The sequence below is a fragment of the Globicephala melas genome, chromosome 8 (assembly GCF_963455315.2).
Source record: "Globicephala melas chromosome 8, mGloMel1.2, whole genome shotgun sequence".
Lineage (NCBI taxonomy): Eukaryota > Metazoa > Chordata > Mammalia > Artiodactyla > Delphinidae > Globicephala > Globicephala melas.
In genome coordinates, this window is record NC_083321.1 from 47,398,239 (window position 1) to 47,424,085 (window position 25,847).

General features: G+C 47.0%; 1 protein-coding gene across 8 annotated transcripts in view; it reads right to left on the minus strand.

Annotated features, from left to right (window-relative positions):
* Positions 1-25,847, minus strand: part of LOC115839534 (synaptotagmin-9) — a 265,953-nt gene that overhangs the window by 56,024 nt on the left and 184,082 nt on the right. For 4 of the 8 annotated variants that reach the window (XR_009564904.2, XM_030831287.3, XM_060303559.2 and 1 more), the window contains one exon: positions 2,560-2,848. The exons of 2 other annotated variants lie outside the window; for them this stretch is intronic. Coding sequence is in view for 5 of the 6 variants with exons in the window: in XM_030831287.3 (XP_030687147.1) it covers positions 2,560-2,848 (289 nt within the window). In the remaining variant the exon portion in view is untranslated. Of the gene's footprint in view, positions 1-2,559; positions 2,849-5,073; positions 13,982-17,574; positions 25,302-25,847 lie in introns of those variants that run through there. 2 more of the 8 variants (XM_060303563.2, XM_060303561.1) reach the window with 2 other exon arrangements.

The following is a 25,847-nucleotide window of genomic DNA, read 5'->3' on the forward strand; positions in this document are numbered from 1 at the left end:
CAGCCATCTCTGAAAAGTCGAAAGCGTTTTCACTCACCATGGAGCTGGGAGAGGGAATATTTTAGGCCTCCAGGGTCTGAGAGATGAGGCAGAGGACAAGGGTTGAAATAGCAGAAAGTCCAGACTCAGGACCTCTGCTGAGCTCTAGCTGGAGTGGAAGTGGGCAACCTCAAGGCCTGAGGGGCTTAGAGTGTCTCAGAGATCCAAGCCAGCACCATCGTCCAGGCTTGGGGTCCTCCCTCACCCCTGGGGAGAGCACATTCTAGCTCAGGCTACATTTATCACCCAATCCTCCCCATCAGCTTTTTAGGGAGCTGTTCTTTTTCCACTGGCTCATCCTTGTCCTTTTCCCCAGTCCCTCGTCCCATGTTTACCCCCAGCTGCTCCCTATCAGAAGGAGGAGGTTCCTCTCAAGACAGGGCCAGAAAGGACCACTCACTTGACCAACTTGACCAAGTGCTTCATAATATAGATAAGGGACCCTCTTCTCTGTCTTCTGACTCAGAGATAAGATTTTCTCTTTTCTGCCAAAACCTAATAACCCCTCTGTCTGTGCTAACAATCCCTCTATCCATTCATTCATTCGTCCCCTTAGTTATTCACCAACAAGTATTTATTGAACATAGACACTATTCTAGGCACTGGGATGCAGCATCGAACATGAAAGGCAGGATCCAGGCTCTCATAGAGCTGACACTCGAGAAGGGGAGGCAGAAAATGAGCATCGAGCAAATAAATGAACTAGAAGATCTCAGAGTAATAAGCGCTCCGAAAAAAACAACAAAAACAGTCCAGTAGTAAGTGCTCCACAATGCCTCTTGGGTTACCTTTCGCAGCGTACTTCAGACCAACCACCCGACGGCCTAGGCCAAAGACCCAGGAAGCATCGTGGACTCCACCCTCTCACTCATTTTTCACATTCAATTATCTGTCACAAAGCCACGTGTATTCCAATTCTCAGTGACTCTGAAATCCGTCTGTCCTTCTCCATCTCCCTGACACTTCATGCAGACACCATCACTTATGACCAATTTTTTGCAGTATTTCCCTGATTAGTGTTCTCTCTCTAGTCTCGTCCTCTTCCTGCATGTCATGCCCCTGCTTAAAATCGTTCAATGGTTCTCAACAGTTTCTTCAGTCACGTTCAACCCCTTTAGCCTAGCACGCAAGGTCTTTCATTATCTGGGTGCTACTGAACCCTTCAGCCTTGCTTCCCTGCACTCACCTGCCCCACGCAGCTTCCACTCAGCCATCACTGCAGACCTACACGTGGAAGTGTTACTTGCCTTTGACCTGCTGCACCCTCACTTAACGCGCCCTCTGCTCATCGTTCTCTAACTTCTTTGTTCAAAAGTCAGATCAAATGTCACCTCATTTTGGAAGACCCATGGAGTTTTTACAAGGATTACATTGAAAAGATATATGAGGGGCTTCTCTGGTGGCACAGTTGTTGGGAATCCACCTGCCAATGCAGGGGATATGGGTTCGATCCCTGCTCCGGGAAGGTCCCACATGTCGCCGAGCAAGTGGGCCTGTGCACCACAACTACTGAGCCTGCGCTCTGGAGCCCGCATGCCACGAATACTGGGGCCCACATGCCCAGAGCCCGTGCTCCGCAAAGGGAGATGCCACTACAATGAGAAGCCCGCGCTCCGCAATGAGGGGTGGCCCCCCACCCCACACCCGCCGCTTGCCTCAATTAGAGAAAGCCTGCGCAGCAATGAGGACCCAATGCAGCCAAAGATAAATAAATTAAAAAAAAAAAAGAAAGAAAAAGAAAAGATACGTGAAACCCTTAGCCCAATAACGGCATTCAGCTTATGTCTTATTTACCAGATGAAATTTCTTACATTTGGGGCAGGCATAATTAGCATATAAATAAAGTTTTCCTATTTGCAATGAAACCATGTCAGAATACAGCCTCTGAGGTGGGGGACTTGTCTCCCTCATTGTTTTAATGAAATGGAAATTCTCCTTCTCATTTATGTTTCTGTTGCTTGATACTTGCTATTATCATTTGAGCTTCTAACCATTATTCTTAATGGCCTGGAAGTGATTCTGATGGATCCCAAGATTGGAGACAAATACCTTGAACATATCATCATCCCAACAGAATACACAATAATAATTCACTGTAGTTCCTGGCCCTGAGGGTTGGCTGTTGCCTTGTCCAATTTCACGATGTTTCTGGGCACATTTGCAGCCTCTCCCTACTCCCAGGGCACTGGGAGAATCCACCAACCTGCCACTCTTCGTGGCAGGGGACCACACACCTCTATCAACCCAAGGTCTATCTCGAGATGCCCTTCCTAGGCTGGCTTCTAACACGATAGCCCTGATCTTCTACGGGGGCTTTAGGAACTCTCTGGGAAAGGGAAAGCTGCTTTCTGAGAATGGATTTTCCTTTGGACACCTGTGCCCCGATAAGGTTTCTCTCCCAGCACATGCCCACAAGAGCACATGTCCAGTTCTTACTGGGTCAGACCCCCTACCTGTGTGGGAGCTGTCTCCGAGCGTGAAAGTCCCCAGAAGGGGTAATAAAAGACGCAGTTCTCTTACTTGCATTCAGCAGTGTCCGGATCCTTTTCTCCTCCTCAGCTCCTTGGACTTGCTTTTCTGTCAGCATCTTGTCCTCTGACTCTGTGCACACCTCAGCCTCCCGCAGGTACTCCAGGTAGTCGATCTCCCGCTGGGCACGTTCGACTCTCAGGGCCAGGTTATGGACCGCACTCTTGTACTCACTTGTGTACGTCTGACAGCGTCCCAGCATAACGGATATGTTTTTCGAGAACTCTCGGAAATCTTCAATGTATTCTCTCGTTGCTTGGGTACATTTCTGCAGTCCTTGCTTCAGTCAGAAAATAAATTCCCAAATTACTGCCAGTTATTTAACTTGCCCAAGTAATATCAACAGCTCTCGTTCACAGGAAAAAGACTTTTAAAGTACAGATAGTCAAATGGGGGGGAAATAAAAATCACCCACAGTTCCTTAATTCAAAGGACTATTGACACTTTAGTGTACAAATCTTTAAAAGTTTTCCCATGCATGTAGTCACACATATATAAACATATTTTTAATGTGATTTCGCCACATGTATGTTTTATAACATATTTTTAGCTTGCTGATATATTGTGAACATATTTCAATACCAATTAATATATATCTATACCATAATTTTAATGACACAATTCCACTGAATTGACATCCCATTATTGTTTCCATTAGACTCTTTTTAATGGACACTTACGTAGTTTTCAACGTTCTGCCATTCAAACAAAATCTTTGTCTTTACATATTTGTGTATTTCTCTGGTTATTTTCTGAGGATACCTTTCCAGATGTGAGCTCCATCCCCAGCACCTGCACAGGGCCTGGCGCACAGTCGTACTCAATAAATACTTGCTGAATGAAAGATAAGTGAATGAAGGATGGAAATGGGAGGGGTTGCTGGGTCAAACAGCATGTAGACTTAAAGACCATTTGGCGGTTCACCAAAATGCTCTCCACAAAAGTTGTAACAATATTAATATATACTCCAAACAGCAGGATATAAGACTGTTCATTGATGAATGAAAGAGAGAGAGAAAGGTGGGGGGAGAGAGAGTGTGTGAGAGGAAGGGAGGGAAGGAAGGAGGGAGAGAGAGACAGAAATAGAGAGGGAGAGAGAAACAGGAAGGGTGAGAGGGAAAGAGGGAGGAGAAACTGTCTAAATCTTTCCTCTTTTTCCTTACCCCTCTGACACAAATCCCTCAGTGTGGAAATGGCTTCACTTTGCTGCTACGTGTCTGCCTTGGCCTGATGGAGCACCTGGGGACTCAACTTCCCGCCCAGGTTACCACGATCGGGGCGGGAAGACCTATATACATCATATCCCTTATATACATCATACCCCTATCTTCTTAAATCCACATTCATAGCTATGAAAGTATCAGTCTATACTCGATACCCTTGTCTGCAGACAGATTCGAGTATTGGGAAAGCTTGCAGGGATGTGACTGGCGCTGACCCCCAAGGCAGGTTGGTGGTAAATGAAGAGGGACCACGGTTGAGAGTAATTCTGGCACATTTAAGGAGGTGGGACTGGGCAGGAGGTGTCTGAGGAGAGAGCAAATGAGGCAGCAGCAAGAGGCCACTGGCCTGGGAACATTTCCTCCATGGCTTCCTGGCCTCAGTCCGCCGGACGTTAGGAAACGTGTGCAGCCTGCTCTGAGGAGCTGTTTTACCCTGACTGTAACCAAATAGTTTGGACTTGAAGAGTTTTCAGGAAAAAATAGAAAACTGGAGATAAGCGTGTCTTTGAGAGGAGATAAATAATTTATCAAAAGTTAACTTGTACAAAAGCAAGGCATGAAGTACGAAACAGCCAATGTCATGGCCAGGGTGTGTCAGAGGTTACTGCGGAGGGTTACATTTGGCCCTGGGAGTCTGTCCCTGCGGCAAAAATGTTGGGTTTTGCAAAGTTTAATGAAGTGGCAGCTGCAACACTTGGAGAAAAAGAGGCCCCAACGCTTTTCTCTCTGTTTAACGTTGCTGAAATCTGCTCATTTCTAAAACCAAGTCCAGTTCAGCAAAAGAAGCTACGAGCTTCTCAGGACACCAATATCATGACTTTTTGCAGTGACCTAATGGCTCACCATGAAAAGACATAAAGAAAACTAAAATCTGCGATCATCCTGATATAGTAAAACATGAAGAAAACGTGACCAAATGTTTAATTTTCCTATTTTAAAAACTGAGCAACTGAATAATATTTTAGACATTTACCACCATGCCAGGCAATGTTCTAAGTAGGAATTAATTTATTAAATCTTCAGAATAGCCGTAAGAGGTAAATTCTATTATCGTCCCCATTTTACAGATGAGGAAAACCTGCCATACCAGAGGATAGCAGAAAGCCCTGCTCAAGGTCTGGGAGAAACCACTAGACTATGAAAAATACTAAGTGTACATTTAGCAATCTATTTATCATTCACTCTCCGGAAAAATGTATCACAGTAGGTAGCGAAGCGTGGGTAAGATAAAGTGACTTCCGGGAGGCAGGTTCCCCAGATCAGGGGCACAGATGCCACCTACCTCCAAGACTTGAAAGCGCTGATAGATGTAGTGCACCATGGCCGGGTCCTGGGCGAACTGCGGCAGGGGCAGAAAGGCTGTGAGGATCAGAACGCTGAAAGCAGAAGCTCGCCTAAGAGCCAGCATGGTCCTGCAAACCACCCAGGGTGGGAATCTCTTCTGCTGTTGCTTCTCGAAGAAGGCTCAAGGGTCCAGGGGGTGGTCTCCTGCTTTCTAGCCGCTGCTGAGAAAAATTCTCCAAAAACAGCCAGACAGCAAAGTCTGCTAGTTACTCCCTCAGATGTGTGATCTTGCTTAGCAAGCTGGTGATCAAGTCCAGCTGTTGGCAAGTCAGTCTCCGGAGGCCCTGCAGGCCGACTTGGGGTAGAGGTCTCCCTGGGTCCAGCATCTGTCGCTATCACCTTTGACACACACGGACCCTCTGCAGGCTAGTGGCTGTCCCCTCTTCCAAGCCTGGGTGAGTGCGCATAGGGGTGGGATGGGGGGCGGGGTGGGCCTCTCCCCTCTCCCCAGCTCTTTCCTTTTTACTTTTGTTTTCTTCCTCCCTAGAGAACTCTGCAGTCCAATCACAGGCCTGACCCAACACACACACCATCCCCAGCTTCTCAGAGTTGGACTCTCAGTTTAGTTTCTGGCCCAGATTCCCGGGATCCTTTTCCCCGGAAATCCCTTTGGGAGACCCCACCCTCCTCCAGACTCTTTGCATTCCTGCAGCTCTTAAAGGCACAGCAAGGAAAAATGAAAGCTCTGATATACCCGGTCTCTGAGCAGCCTGGGCACTGGGCCCCATTGCCTCTTGGGGAGAGAGGTCCAATGGGCCACAGGCCTAGCCACCCAGGGAGGCAGCTGAAAAATCTGAGATTCACGCTCAGAAGAGTTTCATTAAGAGCCAAACAATTACTGATACAGGGGCATTTCCGGAGCCAAACCATCAGGAAATGGAACTCCTTAGCGCGGAGGTCCTTGAGTTTTCTCAGTCTCCAGTAGCAGAATTCCCTTCACTTGCAGCTGCAGGCCAGCAATACATAGGACTCAACTCCTGCAGGCCCCAGTCCAGCTGAAGATAAATCACATCCTTAGGACACAAGTGTAAAATCTTCCAATTTTTTGCCTTTGCTGTCCAGGTCTACTTATCGCAACCTCTCCTTCCATGGTTGGGTCCAGGATACTCACAGTTCTTTCTCAATCACCTACCAAAGTGGAGAAGGTTGGGGCATCTACGAGAAGTGGAAAGATCTCTGACCAGGAGTCAGAAGACCTGGGTTTGTATTTGGTCCCTGCAAGAGACACTAAAAGAATTTTCCAGTGTGGCCCTTGCATGTCCTTGTCCCCATTAGCTGTTCCTCTCTACCTCTCTTCCAAGTGACGTCAGCCCCTACTGTTCCTTCCCACCCTCTTGGTATCATCACAGACAATGGCTCCTCATCCTTAAGAACAATTCCCTCCTATTTCCAAGAACTGTCTTTGATGACATTCAGCCCTCTGTATCTGCGGATGTGGAGTGCTAAGTATACTAAGCCATTTTACATAAGGAAGGTGAGCATCGCAGGATTTTGGTATCTTCGGGATGCGGGGGTAGGGGACGGGGGATGGGGCAGTCCTGGATCGAATTCCCCGCGGATATCAAGGGGCAACGGTATTCCCCAATCTAGGTGAACTTCTGCTGATCCCTCCTCTTAAATTCTCATGAAAAATACTGCCCCACTCAGCCTCCTTCCCTGAGCGAGAATGCTCTTTGGGAAACTTTTCATGCCTGGCATTTTGGAATAAAGTGTTATGCTAAAGGTGCTCTGGTTGATTTTCTTTTAAATTTTTATTTATTTATTTATTTGGCTGCATTGGGTCTTCACTTTGTTGCTGCGCGCGGGCTTTCTCTAGTTGCGGTGAGCGGGGGCTACTCTTCCTTGCAGTGCTCGGATTTCTCACTGCGGTGGCTTCTCTTGTTGCGGAGCACAGGCTCTAGTCCTGCAGGCTTCAGTAGTTGTGGCATGCGGGCTGAGCAGTTGTGGCGCACGGGCTTAGTTGCTCCGTGGCATGTGGGATCTTCCCAGACCAGGGATACGAACCCGTGTCCCCTCCATTGGCAGGTGATTTCTTAATCACCGCGCCGCCAGGGAAGTCCTGGTTGATTTTCCTGATGAACTCCTTAAGTCCTAACTTGGAGATGGTGAACTAAGATGGATAAGATCCAGTGGAAGTGAAACTCACAATTAACTTTTAGGAGGCAGTGTTTTCTTGGGGTAATCTTTTTCTTGGTTTTCTATAGCAGGTTTACATTATTTTTACAATGAAATATACATTCAATACTAATGGCATGTAAAGAATTATTGGAGACTCGGTGAGAACGAAGTGGGAGGCCTCATGGTAGCACATGTCCTTGGGCTGTTTCCAAGGCTGCTGTTGCCCCTATGTCTCTGGAAGGGCCTCCAAAGAGCTTGGCCTCAGAGCCCTTCAGTTCAGTCCTGGCAGACGCTCCCTCTCTGCCCCACACACTCTCTTCAGTTACCTGGTTCACAGGCACAAGCCTGGTCTCCCCGCTCTAACGGCCCACACCTGGTCTTGGTTGGCAAGCTTTTACTCTTGTGACCCCAGAGGCAGCAAAGCCCACAGCTGGTTCCCCTAACCCATTAGGACTGATGAGCCATGGGGCAGGACTGGAACATGAGTGGAAACCCTCATGTTCTTGTGACCAGAAGTTTCAAAAAGGAAAGTTAAACTCCTTTCGGAGATAGTCACAGCTTTGACTGACATACAGTGGCCAATGGTGGCCATTTTTATTCAGAGCAGGGCTTACTCAATGGAAAGAAAAAGATGGCTTGGTGCCCCTTAGCCTGCTATTGGGATAAAATCATCCGCTTGGTTCTTTTCCCTTCCTTACATTTAACCTCTGGCCTTGACCACTGCTATAAGCTAGCTCATTAAGGAGGCTAGTGACCCAGCACAGTGACCCCTTTTCTCCTTTGCAAGTGCCTGATCCATCTGCTTTCCAGTCCAGGTATCCTGAGAGAGGAAACTTAAGCCCTTTGACAGCTACCACTATGTCCTCAATGTGGTTGGACCTAAGTCACTAGTCATTGAGCTGTAAGCCCAGCCCCGAGTTGGTGTTTTTCCCTAAATGACCAGTCAGAACTGGACATGCGAATGTCCAGCCTAATCAGCCCACCGAGGCTGATCTCATCCAGTTTTCCAGGTCCTCTTGGAATTCACTATCTTCATTACTGGTGGTCCTTTTGCTGCTGTGCCTCCATGCTAACTGACCCCCTGATTTCTAGAGCCTTCTCTGCTCCCTGCACCCTCCACTTTACTGAGGGGTGTTGGCTAACTCCAGGAAAGTCTGTGAGGAGGAGACCTTGTCTTCTTAAGGAGGCAGAGGCCAAGTCAACAGAATTCCATCTGGGATACTAGAATTCATCATCTGGATCTGAACAGGATGTCTGTTTTTTTCTTCTCTTCTCTTTTTTCCCCAGATTCTTCCCTTTATCTTTTATTCACCACTCCTGCCTCCCCACCCCACCGCCAATAGCTCTTTGCCTAATGTCATCCTCCAATCTTCCAACCTTTTACAACTAATTGCATTGTTTCCTGCTTGAGTGACTGGAGCGGCCTCTAATTCCCTGTCTCTTTAGATAAAACATTGGCTGCTTTTATGCCAAAAGGAAAGCCCTTTAAAATGTGACCTCAGCCAACCCCTTGTGGGGAGGAAAACATTTTTCTCTATCCTTCTAGGTTCTTCTGGCTGGTCTAAGAATTAAATCGACATGAGGCAGATTAACAAGAGAAAATCAAACAAACATTTAAAAACACGTGTGCATTGGAGAGACCCAGGGAAACAGTAACTCGTCAGAATGGCTGAAGCCCTCACCTTAAATACCATCCTCAGCTAAAGACAAAAGAAGCTGTTGGGTTAGTGATTTGGGACTTCAAAGGGGAGGAAGGCAATTCACATGGAGATGGAAAAGCAAATGTCTGGTAAACAAATGTTTGCTGGTCCCTGTAGAGACAGAGGGACACAGAGAGAAATTTTAACAGACTTTGCTAGGTTCCTTTCTGTCTGTCACAGCTGGTTCATACTTCGTTATCTATAGTGATGGCTCCCTTCCCAAAGGGAAGAGGTCCTCTATCTATGTTCTTTTAGGCAGTTAGGGGGAAGGTCAAAGTTTCTTCCTGAGTCTTGGGCCTTGATTGTTTTCAGCTCGAAATAATCCAAATGCCAAAGAGATTTTGGGGTGGGAAATTTTGCTCCCCTACAAAAGCAAGACATTTCTGGGGGTATACTCTCTGGAACAATACCTGTGGGGGGATGAATGGAGCATGAGTGAGCAAAGAGAGAAGTTCACCTGCAATGCAGTTGCAACAGAGGCATCAACCAATCCCACAAGGAGCTCTGGAACTAGGCGGGACCTTCAGACGTGTCCAGAATGGAGGCAAAGGGACGATGCCTTGGCAGCCCTGCATCAAGCACTCCTTGGTGGGGGCTGTTCCTGGGAAGGGAGCGTATATGTATATAACCTTAAGTAGGGCAGCTTCCTCTGCCTGAGGACACGGCCTGGAGAAGGACTCAGCTCTGAGCTGTTAGCGGCAACACCCACACAACTGAGGGAATGAGTCTCCTTATCCTGAAGGGTAGATTTGGCCAACATGCCGCAGCACCCACTTCAGTAGGATAAGCAGAGGCCAGACTTTGCCAAGTTTGTAGAACACACCAAATATTTTAGATGTTATGGTAAGAAGAATGAGAGACAATTAGAGTTTCAAGTAAATGAGTTACAGAAATAGGTCTGTCTTTCAGAGAGATGTCTCTGGAAGCCAGGTAAAGGCAACAAGACTAAATTCAAGGTGGGAGATGACGATGCTGTTATGGTGATTCGTGGAGAGATCATGAGGGCCAGAACAAAAGTAGTGTCAGCAGAGAGAGAGAGAAATGGATGTCATGGTATTGTGATTGATAACAAGAAACATATATTTGGTCTTCCACCACTGTTCCTGGAGTTTTCTTTGATGAGAGCCATTAAAGTGTCTTTTGTTTTGTTAATGAGGTGCCTTAGGAAATCACCTAAGGATGGGGGCTGGTTGCCAGTGGAGCCAACCTTGTGATGAAAGGGTTGAAGCTTTCCTTTCCACCCCCTGACCTGGGGGAGGGAAGAGGGGCTGGAAGTTGAGGTTAGTCACCAGTGGCCAATGATTTAATCAATCATGCCTCTGTAATGAAGCCTCCAGAGAAACCCACAAGGAGAAAGAGTTCGGAGAGCTTCCTGGTTGATAAACACAGAGAGATTCAGGAGAGGGCGCTCCCAGAGAGTATGGAAGCTCCACGCCCTTTCCCTACACCTTGCCCTATGCACCTCTTCCATCTGACTGCTCCTGAGTTAGATCCTTTTATAATATACCAGTAATCTAGTAAGTAAAGTGCTTCTCTGAGTTCTCTGAGCTGCTCCAGCAAGTTAATCAAACTCAAGAAGGGGACTGTGGGAACCACGGACTTATAGCCAGATGGTCAGAAGCACAGGTGACATGACAACGTGGACTGGGGACTGGCATCCGAAGTGGAGGCAGTCCTGTGGGACTGAGCCCCGAACCTGTGGGATCTGGTGCTACCTCCAGGTAGACAGTGTCAGCACTGAGTTAAATCGTAGGACACCCAGCTGGTAAAGGAGAATGGTGGTGTGGGGAAAAAAAACGTACATTGTCATTGGTGATCAGCACTGCAGACGTCTTTGAGAAATATTTAGAATGTACAATTGACGGAACTCATTTACTGACCAAATGAGAGGTAGAGAGACGGGGGAGTCGGGTTCACGGCCAGATTCTGCATTGTTTTCAACAGCCTCCATTCTGACCCCCTTCTAGTTTTAACATTCAGACTGCAGCCAGGGGGATGGAGCCAGTTGGCAAAGCTCATTACGTAATTCCCCTGTTTCGAAGCCTTGACTGTCTGCCAGTTCCTCCCCAATAAATTCCTCAGGCTCAGGGAAGGCTTTGCAAGGAAGTTAAATCTGAATGAAGATGTACAGTTGGAGTGGAAGGTAGGCCAAGGCACAGGGGTGAGTGAGGTACCCTCCTGGTGGCCAGCAAGGTCCTCTTCGGGACCCAGTTTCTGCTACCCTGTTGATGTTTGCCGTATGTCTCCCACTCAGCTCTTAGAGTTTAGACACACATCCTTGCTGAGACTAACTCTTGAAAGAAAGGCTGGGCTTTCCTCTTGGGCTGGGCTCACAACTGACTCAGGAACTGGTCCCTTGTCTAAATCATGCTCACTCCCACCTGGTAGCCAGGACATACCACCTAACCGGCTCTCGGAAAGACACTTGGCAATTCACATGTATGATGTGCAGACCTCAGCTCCATTACAGAGGCCCACTTAATGGGTTTAAGCATTGCCCACAAATCTTATATTATTTTGAAGCGCTCAGTGCCTTCCATCTCCTAGGAAGCTGGACAAATGTGAGATAATTTCACTGTGGGTCACCATAGCCCACGTGCCTATGAAGACTGAGTGCTTGGATACATCAGTTTTACAAGCCATGCAGTGCTGAGGACATGATCCCTCACTTCTCTATCCTTGCTGGAGAATGAGACATTCTTCATAAACCAATTTTCAGAAAGCACAAATTTTCTTTTCACCCAGAAAATTTCAAAACATTTTTTAACCTTATTTTCATGGAAATCTTCCCAACTACCTTTCAAATCTATTTGCAGCCATTTATTATTTTCTTAATGACATTAGATGACATTATGAAAATTAGCTGTAATGGATCTCTCAGAGATTATTAAGGCATGTTGAGGCATTTGCCTTGGTACTTAGTAGGGAAGGACAACTAGGGATTTTTAGTTCCTGGATCTGCTTTTTATATTTTCTCTCTTTCCCTTTCCCTCTCTGTCTCTGCCCAATCCTTTTTTAATATTTTTAAATTTATTTATTTTTGGTTGCATTGGGTCTTCGTTGCCACGTGCAAGCTTTCTCTAGTTGCAGCGAGCAGGGGCTACTGTTTGTTGTGGTGCGTGGGCTTCTCATTGCGGTGCGTGGGCTTCTCATTGCAGTGGCTTCTCTTGTTGCGGAGCACGGGCTCCAGGAGCGCAGGCTTCAGTAGTTGTGGCGCACGGGCTTCGTTGCTCCATGGCATGTGAGATCTTCCCGGACCAGGGCTCGAACCCGTGTCCCCTGCATTGGCAGGCGGATTCTTAACCACTGCGCCACCAGGGAAGTCCTCCAATCATTTTTTTTTTAAAAAATGGGCTCATTCTCATGCCGGTACCCTCAAAGCATGTGAAACAGTCTGGGATTATTTAAACTCAGGCTCCAGAAATCATTTGAGGCTGCCTCCTAATCATACTCCTCAGCTGCTTTGTGTCTCCCCATCTCGTGGGCTCATGATCCGTTTCAATAACTCATCCTGCTTCTGCTCCGTAACAGCATCTAGAACTGGACTGGGGCTCATTATTCTGACCTCAATCTTCAGCACCCTTCCAGACCTTGGCTGCTGAAATCTGTCCTCCAGGTTCATGGGACTTAGCAATGGGTAAGGGGAACCCCACCCTGTGACCTCAGTAAAGTCCTTTGGGACCTGCTCAGATAGGCTAATCTTGGAAATCTCACTCTGTTCTCTTCATCTCTGAATGCAGCCCCAATATCATCTGCACCCCCCTCCAGTCTCTGTCACAAAGTTGCCCCGAGGATACTCTGCCAGTTTTGACAGGCAGAGATCAGGTAGGACTTTTCAGGGTCTGAAGCTTGTCTTGTTTCCGCTTAGGCTGTAGAGAACTCCCTGAATAGTGAGCATAAAATCCCAGAGGGTTTTCTACATTTCAAGGAGGAAAACATCTTCCTTTCCACCTCTGTTCCACCCGAGACAGCAAAAGATAAATCTGAACACTTCAGCCTCCATGGTGGCTGTCCCAGGAGGACATTGCCACGATGGTCAAACCTTGAAAATTCAGACCACTTGGGGTAGGGGAGGGGCACTGAATGAAGAAGAGGCGCCTGAAATACCAAATTAATTGTTAAAAAAGTCAGGGTTAGTACCTTTCAGTATGTAAGAAAACCAGAGCTAGAATCCATAGGAGACTGGTTTTAGTGCCAAAAAAGAATGGTAAGAATAGTTTATAATAAGAGTGCCAAGTGATGGCTACGTGTGTTTATTGAAGCCAATGTGCTGTGAAAATAAGAGGACATGTTCCTGCCCTCAAGGAGCTTATAATTTACAAGTCACACAGACACACACACAATTAGAGAGCAGTATAAGAGAATCCAGTTGTGAGGATGGGGGTTGTTTGTATATAAACGTGAGGTGTTTAGGTGACTTGAAACAGCTTCTTCCTTTCTTAAGTTCTCTCATTTTCCCCTCCATATATTAATTTTGTTAATTTGCTACTCTCATCCTTTCAAATTTTTGGATTATATGGAAAGGAAGGGGGTGGAAGTGAAGCCATAGGGAGTGGCCACAGGGTCACTTCAGGATGTAATAAAAAGGAACAGACATCTTGCAGAAGGGGTTTAAATTAGACATTAGGAAGAGTGTTCTGAGACTTCTGGGCTAAGAGGTTATTGAAGAAAGTTGGTATTTTTCTAGTGGATAATGAGATATTTGGGGGATCACTTCAAACTCTGTAGAGATTTGTGTGAGAATATGGGAAGTTGGGAGAGAACCCCCAAGAAGGCCCCGTAAAGGTAACAAAAAATGACAGTCGTCTGTAAATGCTTGTGATACGTCCAACCATCGTCAGCTACAGCTTTAGTTAGCCTCTAGCCCACACACCCTCTGCTGCGCCACCAGCCTCTCCTTTTATCAGTAACTTCACAGTTTGACAGGAGTGAGAATTTCCCAAGATGCTCCCTTGACCCCATTCACCTCTTCCTACCTCCCCCACTCACTCCTGGTCTGAGTCCACTCAGAGCACAGGCTTCTCAGTTCTGGGCATCCTCCCCCCACCCCCCGTGCTTTACTAGAAATGCCTTCCAGCCAGATTCCTCTCCGGTCGCTGGCAGTGCCGCTGTTCCCTGCCTGTCACCGGAAGCCTGGTCCCAGGGTGGACAGCTACCTACCTGGCATCCCGTGGTGGACAGTCACAGCCTCTCTGCTCTTTGACATAAAAACTATGTGCACCAGAGTCCCAGGAACTCTCAAAACCTCTCATTGTGATCACTTTGGTTTGGCTCTTGAAACCCACAGGGCAGTTTCCTATGAACTGATTCTCCCTGGAGGCCAGTGTCCGGACCTAACTGGCACCAGTCAAACGCTGGACATGGCAGGTGTGGCTGGTTGGGCTCAGGTGGCCTATTCGGAGTCTCTGTTCCTGCAGCACCTGGTAACTTCATTTCTTTTTTTTTTGTATATAAATTTATTTATTTTTAGTTTTGGCTGCGTTGGGTCTTCGTTGCTGTGCGCAGGCTTTCTCTAGTTGCGGCGAGCGGGGGCTACTCCTCACTGCAGTGTGCGGGCTTCTCCTTGCGGTGGCTTCTCTTGTTGCGGAGCACGGGCTCTAGGCGCGCAGGCTCAGTAGCTGTGGCTCATGGGCTCTACAGCGCAAGCTCAGTAGTTGTGGCACATGGGCTTAGTTGCTCCGCAGCATGTGGGATCTTCCCGGACTGGGGCTCGAACCTGTGTCCCCCTGCATTGGCAGGCGGATTCTTAACCACTGAGCCAACAGGGAAGCCCCTGGTAACTTCATTTCTGCCAGAAGTTTCTAAAGTCTTGCTGATGTTTGCTCACCTTGGGGAGGTTTGGGAGTGGAGGGTGGAGAGCTGGGGGGAGGGGACTGATTAATGGGCACCACAGATGGGATGGGATGAGTGATTTCAGGTGGTGTAAGAGAAGTGGCTGCAGCTGGAGAAGACATGCTGGCCGGGAGATGACGTCACCTGCACAGGCTCCTTCCTGAGTGGACCCCAGGGCCAGGGGCTGTCAGCATATGTGGGAAAGCTGGGTCTCACCTAGGTTCTGTGTCTTCCCCAGTGACCCTACTCTTGGTCTCTCTGCTGAGCAGGTTCGAAAGTAAGTGAGGCCTCTGGGACCTATGAACATTTAACCCTCTGGGAACAGAGCCCCAGGAAGTAAAACCAAGGGGTTACCTGCTGTCCCCAGAGATCACCTGCTTGGGTGGTACCAGTTCAGTGTTCCAGGCACAAACACTGAATCAAATATTCAACGCAAATATTTGTTTAAGCCTCTTGCCACTAGAGGGCAGAGGCTTTTCCAACTGTGGGAGGGTCACAGCCCTTTTCCTTTTTAGAGTTGAATGAGAATCTACAAAAAATATTTGAGTGGGCACGTACAAAAAGTGTCCACAAACCTCTGGCTTTTCTCCCTCCTCACAATAAACTGATATTCTCAACCAGATTGACTAAACGGATAGAATGGACAGTGGTTTTGTTTTCAAAAACGTTCTTGCAGTCAGCAGAGCATCAGGCACTAGAAATCCACATCCCAAGCCAGTGCACACATGGGCCTGGTGGGTGGGCAGCGCTGGCCTGCGTTTGCTAACGCAGTTTGGAGAAGGAAGATACGTGCCCCCAGACACCTCTGACTTGATGTTATCAGGAGCACAGGGCTGAGGCACTGGAGCTGTGGACAAATCCATGAACTTCCCAGGATCAAGATTTCTATCACAGCCTGAGGCAAGGGATTATAGGCTGTTACTTGAGGAAGTAAGCCCAGGAAGGAGCCTCTCAACACCCTCCCCCTTTCCTGCCCCTGACTACGCACGGAGCACAGACTGTCTTTTCCCCTTTTCTTCATCTCGCACCTACTTCATCCAGAAGCCCTTGTTGCAGGGAGCTCTCTTTGCTGCTGCCCTCTTCCCTCCCTCCAGCTAAGCAGCAGGGCTACGATGAGCTCGCGGTGTGTGTGTGTGTGTGTGTGTGTGTGTGTGTGTGTGTGTGTGTGTGTGTGTGTGTGTGTGTGTGTGTGTGTGTGTGTGTGTGTGTGTGTGTGTGTGTGTGTGTGTGTGTGTGTGAACTGAGAGGGTCTGTACTGGTATTTAATTCAAAACGGAATTTCCTCTACTGCGAGGGTGCCAGTTCTGGTTTTATGATGTACAGGAGACATCACTGATCATTAAAAGATTTTTCAGGAAACTCTCAAAATCAAATTCCTTTCAGATCGTTTGTTAAAAATGAAAATCCGTAGAAAAAGGAACTCAGAAAAAATGAAAGGGGTGGAGAGAGAGACAATGTCCTCTGGAAATCATAAAAAAAGTCCTCCAGACTTAGTCTGCACTTGGGTTTCTGGGCAATAGGGGTCTGGGACTGCATGGGCCCCACCCTGGCTACATCGCTTTCCCAGTGACAGGCACATCAGTTCCTTAGACCAGGGACAGGCAGACCCCAGAGGTGGAAGGAGCACAGAACGCACGGGCCGACACTCTTCGTGTGAGAAGCAGCTGGGAGCCGCTTCAGAGGCAGGAGCGGGGGCTTGGGCCGCAGCCCAGCCTGTGACTCTCCGCTGCGTCCTGCTGCGTCTTCTTTGCTCAGCCTTCTTCAGGCTGGCCATCCAGTTAAAAACCCTACATGTGAGTGGCAGAAATGGCAGCCCTGACAAACCCTGCACGTGATGCTGTCGTCTCTAACTTGATCCTTTCTTGAACCTACATATCATGGCCCTGGAGGGGTGGGTGTCACCCCTAGTGACACCTTTCCTGGCTGCAGGGAAAGGCAGAATCTTGCCTTATGGATGTAGAATCTTGCATAAAATGAGAGGGGAGAGCTGCCATGACTGAGGGTCACAGGAAGACCCAGAGAGCTCCTTGCTGCAAAGAAATGCACAAACTCAGGTCTCCCAGCTCTCCTCAGTCATTTCCCCCTGCCTAGGAGGGGCATGAAGCCCCACACCAGCCTCTTCTGAGCTGCGCCTGTACAGTAATTGCATTTGTGCTTGTGTGTGCCTCTGTACAGTGGCCTGGGGACACCAAGCACCATGAAGTAAACATCAGTGAGAGGCTGGGGCAGGGCAGGAAATTCGAGGCTTCTTTGTGGCCATGTTTCTGTTGTGAGCTTGAGCCCTTTGGGGATTGCTTCTTCCAGGAAGTCCTCTGAAGCCCAGAAGAGTGGGAGCCGAGTACAACCACAGGTGCACCACTGTTCTCCCTCGGGCATGTGCGATCTGTTTGTACCAGCGACTGACAAGGTCTGGGCAGGGCCCCTGAGGGCTGGGAGAACAGCAGGAAGATGAGGGCTGGAGGTTCCAGGGTTGGTCAGTGGCAAGAGCAGATGCTCAGCCCCTCCGCGGGCAGGGCTGTCTCCAACCAGCACTTGGACTGGTTTGAGTTCCTTCTGCATCTTCTAGGGCCAGCTGGTCTCTGTCACTGCTTCTGTCTACCAGAACGAGGCAGATGTTTTATGATTAGAACCCAAAGCAGTGCGATCATGCACTAGAATAGTTTCAAGTCGTGGGTAAATTTTAGTTAATCTTCCTTCCCAGTCCTTAACCCCTGTATAATTACAGCCTCAAGCCTGAAATCTGCCTTTTCCAAACTAGTGATTTTACCTTGTCCGCTGGAGTCAAAGGTCATGAGTTCTTCCCTCATGAAGAAAAGTTTAAAAAGTTTTTAGCTTTAAAAAAATATTTATTTATTTATTTGGCTGCATCGGGTCTTAGTTGCGGCACACGGGATCTTCATTGTGGCATGCAGGATCTATTGTTGCGGCGCACGGGGCTTCTCTCTGTGGCGGATGGGCTCAGTAGTTGCAGCACATGGGCTCTCTAGTTGTGGTGCACGGGCTCCAGAGCACGCAGGCTTAGTTGCCCCGCAGCGTGTGGGATCTTAGTTCCCTGACCAGGGATCGAGCCCACGTCCCCTGCATTGGAAGGCGGATACTTAACCACTGGACCACCAGGGAAGTCCCCTTCCTTCATTTACATAAATGCCTTTCTCCACAAGGACTTCCCCTCCATATGGAAGCATCAGAAGACCTGAAGACTGCACTGGGGTTTCCTGAGTCTGCTCTTCCAAGCCAGAAAGGGCCCCTCTGAGGGATAGTAGGTCCCACTGAGGGTTCACGCATAGGAACAGTCCTTTAAGAAGGCACCTGCCAACAGCTACTTTTACATGGGCTGGGAACGCTGACATAATGGAGCCATTCAACCAAATGTCAATATTTGGTCTACCAGACAGAATAAGTGTTTGAATAATTTACTAAACTTTTCTGGGTTTATGGGACTCTTTCAAGTCACGGATATACCCCCTTGGATTTCCTTTGAGATCATTGTTTATGTTTTTTGAAATTCCATCTTTATGTCCCCTAAAAGTTCAAGATCAATAAACTTTAAAACGTAGGAAAAAAAATGAAGAATACGGCATTTGGGCTGGCTCTAGAGTTTCCCCCCCACTCCCCTGCAAGCACACACACTGGTTGTCCTTGTTCTTATTGTGTTTGGTGACATGAATTCATTCTCCTTTGCTCTGAATTTTTTGGGAAAAAAAGAACCACCTTTCAGAGTGGGGAGAATCAAAACCAAGTGGCATTCTGTTGACCCAGAAGCCCCTGCTAAGTGGGTGCTCCGGGCAGTGTCAGCAGGCCAGGGAGTAGCTGTGAAAGGGCCAGCAGGGGTTAACGGCGCTGGTCGGGGCGGGATCAGGCAAGCAGCTCCTGTGGATTTCAAGTGTGGAAAACACCCGGAGGCAAAGTTTAAATGCCCTCTTGTTAATTTTCCTCAAACAAATCCAATTATTGCAAAATCTGTTAGTGCTGTTCAAGATAGTGTGACACAACGTTGCAGAGAACAAAATAAAATCTATCTATCTATCTATATGAGAAAAATATTTACTTTGGTTGAAGTATTTTCAACCCCAGGAGTTCTGATTTGGAAAAGAGTATTCAGTGTTCCTCTTTCATTTTATGTGGTAAGCCAAGGCACCTTATTCTCTCCAGGGGGCTTACTTAGCTCAGGACTGCCTGGGTCTTATTCTCAATAAAACATTCATATATTCACTCTTTCTATGCCAAAAACACAATTTTAAAATACTGACCATCATGTTGGGACACAATGCTGCTTGTGTAAGAAAGTCTGTAAGCCTTTCTGGATCCAACAGGCCCAATGAGCCCTCAGCAGGGTTGCCATCCGAGTTTGTAGACACACAGGCAGGGACAGCACATTTGTTTGCCTTTAAGAAAGGTACAGTTTATGGCGATGCTTTTCTTTATTGAGTCCTTATCTTGTACTTGCTAGTGCACTTTTAAGGTAAGGATCGTTGGAAAACTCTATTTTAGACTTAAAAAAATTTAATTAGTTACAAAATTTCTTGAGGAAAAAAATATATTTAAAGAATCATTACTTTTTTGAGATGAAGGTAAAACTTGTTTCTGGAAGACTTATTCACCAGTTTCTATAGTCCATAAGTTCATCTCTGAGGCCGTGGATACAAATATCTTTAGGTATTTGAAGAAATGATTTTATTATTACCTGAAAGCTTTGAGTTTGGTGAATTAGACAAATTGTCTTAACTTGAAGATTCAAATCTGGATACTGCTGCCATGCAGAAAGAATTTTATCTAAATTGTGAAAAAGTCAGTGTCCTGAAGATGATGTTTACTTGATAGGAAAAACCATCAGTATTACTATGTCAAATGCTGGTTTGGAAATAGCTTTCATGCAATGGATAGTTATTGGAATAATAACTACAATAAATTTAGTATCGAGCCAAGAAGATATTAACTTGTTTTTTTAAACTACCTTTACCACTTGGAATTACAAGTTGAATTTTCAAAAAATAAAGAAAATGGATAAAAAAATGATACCATGCATAGTAAACTATAAGATGTGGTGTTATCATCAATAATCTTCATATTGATAAATATACTTAAAAAAAAAAAACTGTCTGGCAATGCTTATCCATTTCCCAGGGAAATCTACCTTATGATGGAGTTTGGAGAGGCAGTAGCAATGAGTTAAGGGGACAGCCTCTGTGGCCCGGGTCCCTTTGGCCCGTTCTCCTCTTCCCTACCAGGAGGAGGTACATGAGAATCATCAGCTGGCCTGTGGATGAGATGGGGGACCCTGATGCCACTGAGACTTAGCCAAAGTTACGGGACTTCAGGGCTGGCTCTTGATCCTCTGAGGTCTTGGGGGGCATCTTCAATTTTGATTCTTAGTCCTTCCCATGCCCGGAGCTCCTGGACACAGTGAGAAGACACCAGGGAGCGAGGGGACAGAAGTGATCATACTACTGGTTTAACTTTGCAGCCCATATGCCCAGGGAGCCCAGGCAGCAAGCGACATGTAAGCCTCTTGAGTGGAAGAAGGAAGAAGTGGGTTCCGCCATAGTCAATGGAGAGCCTCGATCTGTTCTCTTGGGAGACTGAGCAAAGGGAGCTTTATGTCTGACATCATCAACACTGGAGGCAGGTCCGTGGCGCTGACCAGAGCTTCCTTTACCTCACATCTGGGCTTAGCGGTGAGGACCAGGGCTCGTCTTCCGCAGTTCCCAGAATAACAGCCAACCCTCCTTTTTTCTATTTTTCTCAGAGTTCTCCTACAGGTCTTCTCCGGGATTTCCTTAACTGCTGGGACAACTTTTCTGATTATTATCTTTTCCTGAGCTTTACTATTTCACTTCTTCCATGAAGGTCAGTCTATTTGATATGAAGTTGGAGAGAAGGTGGACTAGCTTGTGCTACAATGGAAGGGCTCCACTCATATGGAACGGGCATCTCAGACACACTAGGTTTCTCTGAACACTGCCTATGACTTCCCTCTGGCTGAGAAGGTAAGGTGCCAGGCAGCGCCTTTGTGGCAGGTGTCACTGGGTCTGTGGTTCGGAAAGTGCCCACAGGTGGTTGTTAAAGGACATTGAAGGGTTATGGCCTCTTTTTGGCCCTGAGAGAGGATTGGAGGGGGAGGAGTCAGAAGACCCCATCGGTGAGAAAACCCAAGCCTCAGAGAGGTCTCACTGGCCACTCTCAGCCTCTGGTTGTGCTCCATGTCAGCAAGCAGCTCAGGAATCCTACGTGTGAGAGATTCTTCACAGGGATCTAGAACAGGACAGTAAAGAAACAGGCGAGGCCATCCTCTCTGGCCATTCCAAGGCGCCCCCAGGCTGGACACTCTCAATACCCCTCAGTGGCCATCAGTGAAATGGGTGGCCATGGGCAGCCACATGGCCTGCAGAGTTCTCAGGATCCACATACAGGCTGCAGACACTGTTTTTGGCCATGTGCGCATCCATGGTTATGTCCTTTTCTCAGTTCATTAAATCACTTTCTATAACTTTGCTTTGAAAGTTCTAGCAAGGTGGCTGCATTTGGAGGAGGCCAGGGTGGAGGGAAGAGCAGTGGACCGACCCTGACTATTCCATATGGCAGGACTGCTGCAAGAGAGGGAGGGGCAGACTGGAGGAAGCACCATGGCAACACTAGCCATGCCAGGACCTCATGCCAGGGGACAACTGGCAGAGTTATGCTTAAACGAGATTTGATAAAATCTCTCTTTTAATTAACTACAGTAATTCTTTCTGAAGCGAAGTCTTCAGAAAAGGGACAAACAACCTCTGCTTGCTTATTTTGCATTTTCATTTCTAAGTATGTCCCCAAGCATGGGAATGTCTTGTTTGCACTTTTACTTTGGCAGTAAAGATAAGGGGGGTAAAAAGCACTCAACTCAAGCTTTTGAGCAGTCACTAGAATGACAATTTTCCTCCAGCGTTTCTTGTGACACTGTAAGTTCTGTTTTGATCGTAACTATTCACTTTTCTCCAGCTTATGCTCTATTTAAGTGTTCATGAATAACCCTTGCCCTTCTCCTCTGCCCCTTATTATTCCCCCCTCACTCCACCCTCATGCATGTTAAGTATTGCGTGTGATTTTAAAGTGACAGCTATCCAGGAAGCCTTCTGAGTCAGTGACACCTCCCCCTCCACTCCCATCCCCACTATCTCCAAAGTGGCCCCAATGAGATGAGCCACACTTTCTGTATTCCATTCTTGTGGAATCCCTTCCCCTTGAATCTAGGCTGGCCCTGTGACTTGCTTTTGACCAACAGTCTGTGGTGGGAATGACTCTGTTACTTCTGAGGTTATTTAGAAGAGCCTTGCAGCATCTACTGGGACCTCTTGCAACGTTAGCTCTGGGGGAAGCCAGCCACTATGAAAGCAGTCTGACTGCCTTGAGACCTCCATGTCGTGAGGAAGCACAAGCTAACCATGTGGAGAGACTATGTGTAGAGAGACGCCCAATCAGCCTCCCGCTGTTCTGGTCATCCGAATAGAGGAGCCAGATGTATCTGCAAAGAGTCCATCACGGATATCCTGCCCAGTTCCGTATTCAGATAGTACCAGCCTCAAGCTGCCATCTGATAGCAACCGTAAGACTCCAAGAGAGAGCAATCACCTAAACACCACCAACCCACAGAATCGTGAGAGATAACTTGCCATTTAAACCACTAAGTTTTGTAGTGCTTTGTTATGCAGCAATAGATAATTGGGACACCCACCAGGACAGGATGGCCATGAAGATAGCAAGACATTGTCCATATCTACCTTTTGTCAGTCTTGTTGGCTTGAGAGTATGCCTTTCTTCTCTTCATATGAAATGTAGTTCTACTGATGGCCATAAGGACAAAAGCATTCCATTTACAGTCATGCTTGTTTGGGCATTTTGAAAACATCCACACTGTAGACACCATTCCTTTCCCTCCCCTCCCCTATTCCTCCTCTGGTCATGCACCAGTGTACTTCCTAGGTATCACATCGCCTGCAAAATGTGCCCAGTTCACTGGCTGGGAAGATGCTTTTGCAGCAACACGCAACCAGGGCAGATCTCCTTGAAGACAAAGGCAGCAAGAGGAATGGGCTGAGAGTCAGTGCCAGGTGATTGAGCGAGACAGTTGGTTTCTCTCCATCTCTTGGAACCAGTTTCCCCCAAGGTCTCTTCCAAAGATCTAACCAGGTTATATCCCTTTCCACTGCCATTTCCATTTTTTCAAGGTACTTTAATTTCCTTCTCTATCCTGGAAAAGACAATGGAGAATTACCTTCCCCCCAGGTTCAATGAAACAAGGTTGGAATTTTTCAAAAGGAATATTTACTAGGAAACTAAAGGGAAACCAAACAGAAGGCAAGAGAACAGAGGCAGAGTTGCAGATGGGCTCAAGGAGTTCAAATTTATAACCAGCCTCTGGCCACAGCTGGACTGTTAAAAGCTCTCCAGCACAAGCCACCTGCCTGCCTCACTTTGCCTGCTGGCCCCTACAAAGCCACCTTCTGTTTCATAACAACAAGCCAGTAGCATACTCGTAAGTACCCCAGGGCTGCTAGTTCTCTAGGCAGGAAGATCTTAGCCTGGGGAACAATAGGCACAGCTGCCCCAGGATCTCCTACCCAGGCTCCCAGTGCCAAGGACAAGTCAAAGTTTATTGGGATGGCTGCCTGATATCTACTGGGGCCAGTCTGGTTTCTCTGGGACCATCCTTCTGGGCTCATCCGCCTGGATCAAGAGATAATATTTATCCTGCTGGCACTAGTCCTTCATGCTTTGGTTCTAAACACTGGTATGATGGAAGATGTCTGAATGCAGAGGAATAGGCAGAGGGAACCTTGGGCAAAGAAGGCTGAATTCTTCTCATGTCAACAGACATAGGCAGAACCTTGGGTTCCCTTTGGATCCTGGAGGTTGAAAGCCAGTCAGAGATGGAAATGGATTAGGCAGGCCGGGGAACACATGAAGCTGGAATATTGTAACACTGCCTCATACAACCAAAGGTCTCCATCCCTTTAAGGTCTGACACTGGGGTAGTTTCTTGTACTGGGTAGCTGTGGCAATAAGAACTTTCTGAAGACCTGCAATGATTATGCTTCCACCCAGTTAGTCCCACATGGAAGTGTTAATTCAAATGAAGATAAATGAGCTTCCCAGGACGGTAAACTACAGTCCAACTCTGGATTCTACTGCAAAGCGATTGTATGAAAGGGAAATGCTGTCTTGGAGAAATGGTGCAAATGTACGGATGGGGCACCTTACACCTATAATGGGAGAGAGAGGTAACAATACCACCCCCAGGGCATGCTGAGGCCTTTAGTTTCATTTGTATGGAGGCAAAAGCAATGAGGATGAAGAACACAGCTGGCAGTGGGTTGGCTGATGTGGTCACAAAGGAAGCTGAGTAATGAATATGATACCCGGGGAGAGCCCTTGACCTTCACTCCTGCAGGTATTTCCATTCCCCAAGTGCTGTGAAAGTGATGCATGTGTCCAGAAGTGAAAGGAAACCTGTCGGTGGCTGCCCAAGGCTATGCCTCTGGGCTGTTGCACATGGAAATACCCCAAAAGGCACTCAGGCCAAGAAGGCCCAAAAGTTGTGCCTTGAATCAGGGGCCAGCCGTATCATCTCTCCAGGAACTCAGCTCACTCAATGGTACTTCTGTTTCTGAGGCTGTTCCCTCAGTGGACAAATGTACCTGGGAAAGGTATTCCAGAATGCCTATGCCACTGAGATGTATGCCTCTCTAACAGGGATGACAATGAACTTTCATTCTCATTGCCAACACCAGTTGAAAGGAAGTGGCTACTGGCCATCTTGAAAACAGTGTTGGGGATTCTGACTCCTCACATCTGGGTTTAGCAGAAGAGAGGGCCATGATCAACTGGTACTCACTGCCATGTACATGGGAGTAGGCAGAGAATTTGCTGTGAACTAGACCTCTTTGTACTCGATTTTCTCCAGGGTAACAGCTTGTTTATCCTATTACTCTCCTGGGGCTATTCCTTGCAAAGCTGGAGTACTTCTTGGGTGAAATTATTTTCTGGAGACAACTATTAGCTCAGTGGTCGTCCAGTGTGAATTAGAACTGCTTCTTATTTAGCACCTGGATAGATTTGAAAATATTCTGTCCTTCCAGGGCCTTCGAGCAAATAACATCATGTCAGAGTGACATTGCCAGGGCAGCTGCTAAGACCCCATCACCAAGGGCCTTATGTTAATCATTAAGAGTCCTTTAGGTACTCTGAGTACTCTCACTGTATCAGGTGGTTTCTTCCATAGTCCAATCTCAATTCTTGGCCAGAAGAGATGTGCTTCCCCTACAGCACACCACCTTAGGCCACCTGAAGACAGCTGGACTGTTCACGTTCAGCAAACCCAATCTGGAAAGAGGGCCAGTTACTGCTGTGGTTACAGCTGAATATTTGGTCACTGGCGTCGTCTAGATGTTGTTGGATGGGAAAAGTTACTGAAGATCTTTGTAAGATGGTTGTCCTACTGTGTTCTTGGCATAAGTGGTCCTCTTACCCACAGTCATCGTTTCTGTAGGAAGAAGAAACAAAAAGAATGCTTTGGTTTTCATCCATATATATATATTTTTTCCGTTATTTTCTTTTTTTAATTGAAGTACAGTTGACTTACAATGTTGTTAATTTTGCTATACAGCAAAGTGATTCAGTTATACATATATATGTATGTATGTGTGTGTATATATATATATACATATATACACACACTTTTGTTTTTAAGTATTCTTTTCCATTATGGTTTATCATAGGATATTGAATATAGTCCTCTGTGCTGTACAGTAGTACTTCGTTGTTTATCCATTCTACACGTAAAAGCTTACATCTGCTAACCCCAACCTCCCACTCCATCCTTCTCCTATCCGCCTCCCCCTTGGCAACCACCAGTCTATTCTCTATGTCTGTGATTCTGTTTCTGTTTCATAGATGGGTTCATTTGTGTCATATTTTAGATTCCACATATAAGTGATATCATATGGTATTTGTCTTTCTCTTTCTGACTTACTTCACTTAGTATGATAATCTCTAGTTGCATCCATGTTGCTGCAAATGGCATTATTTT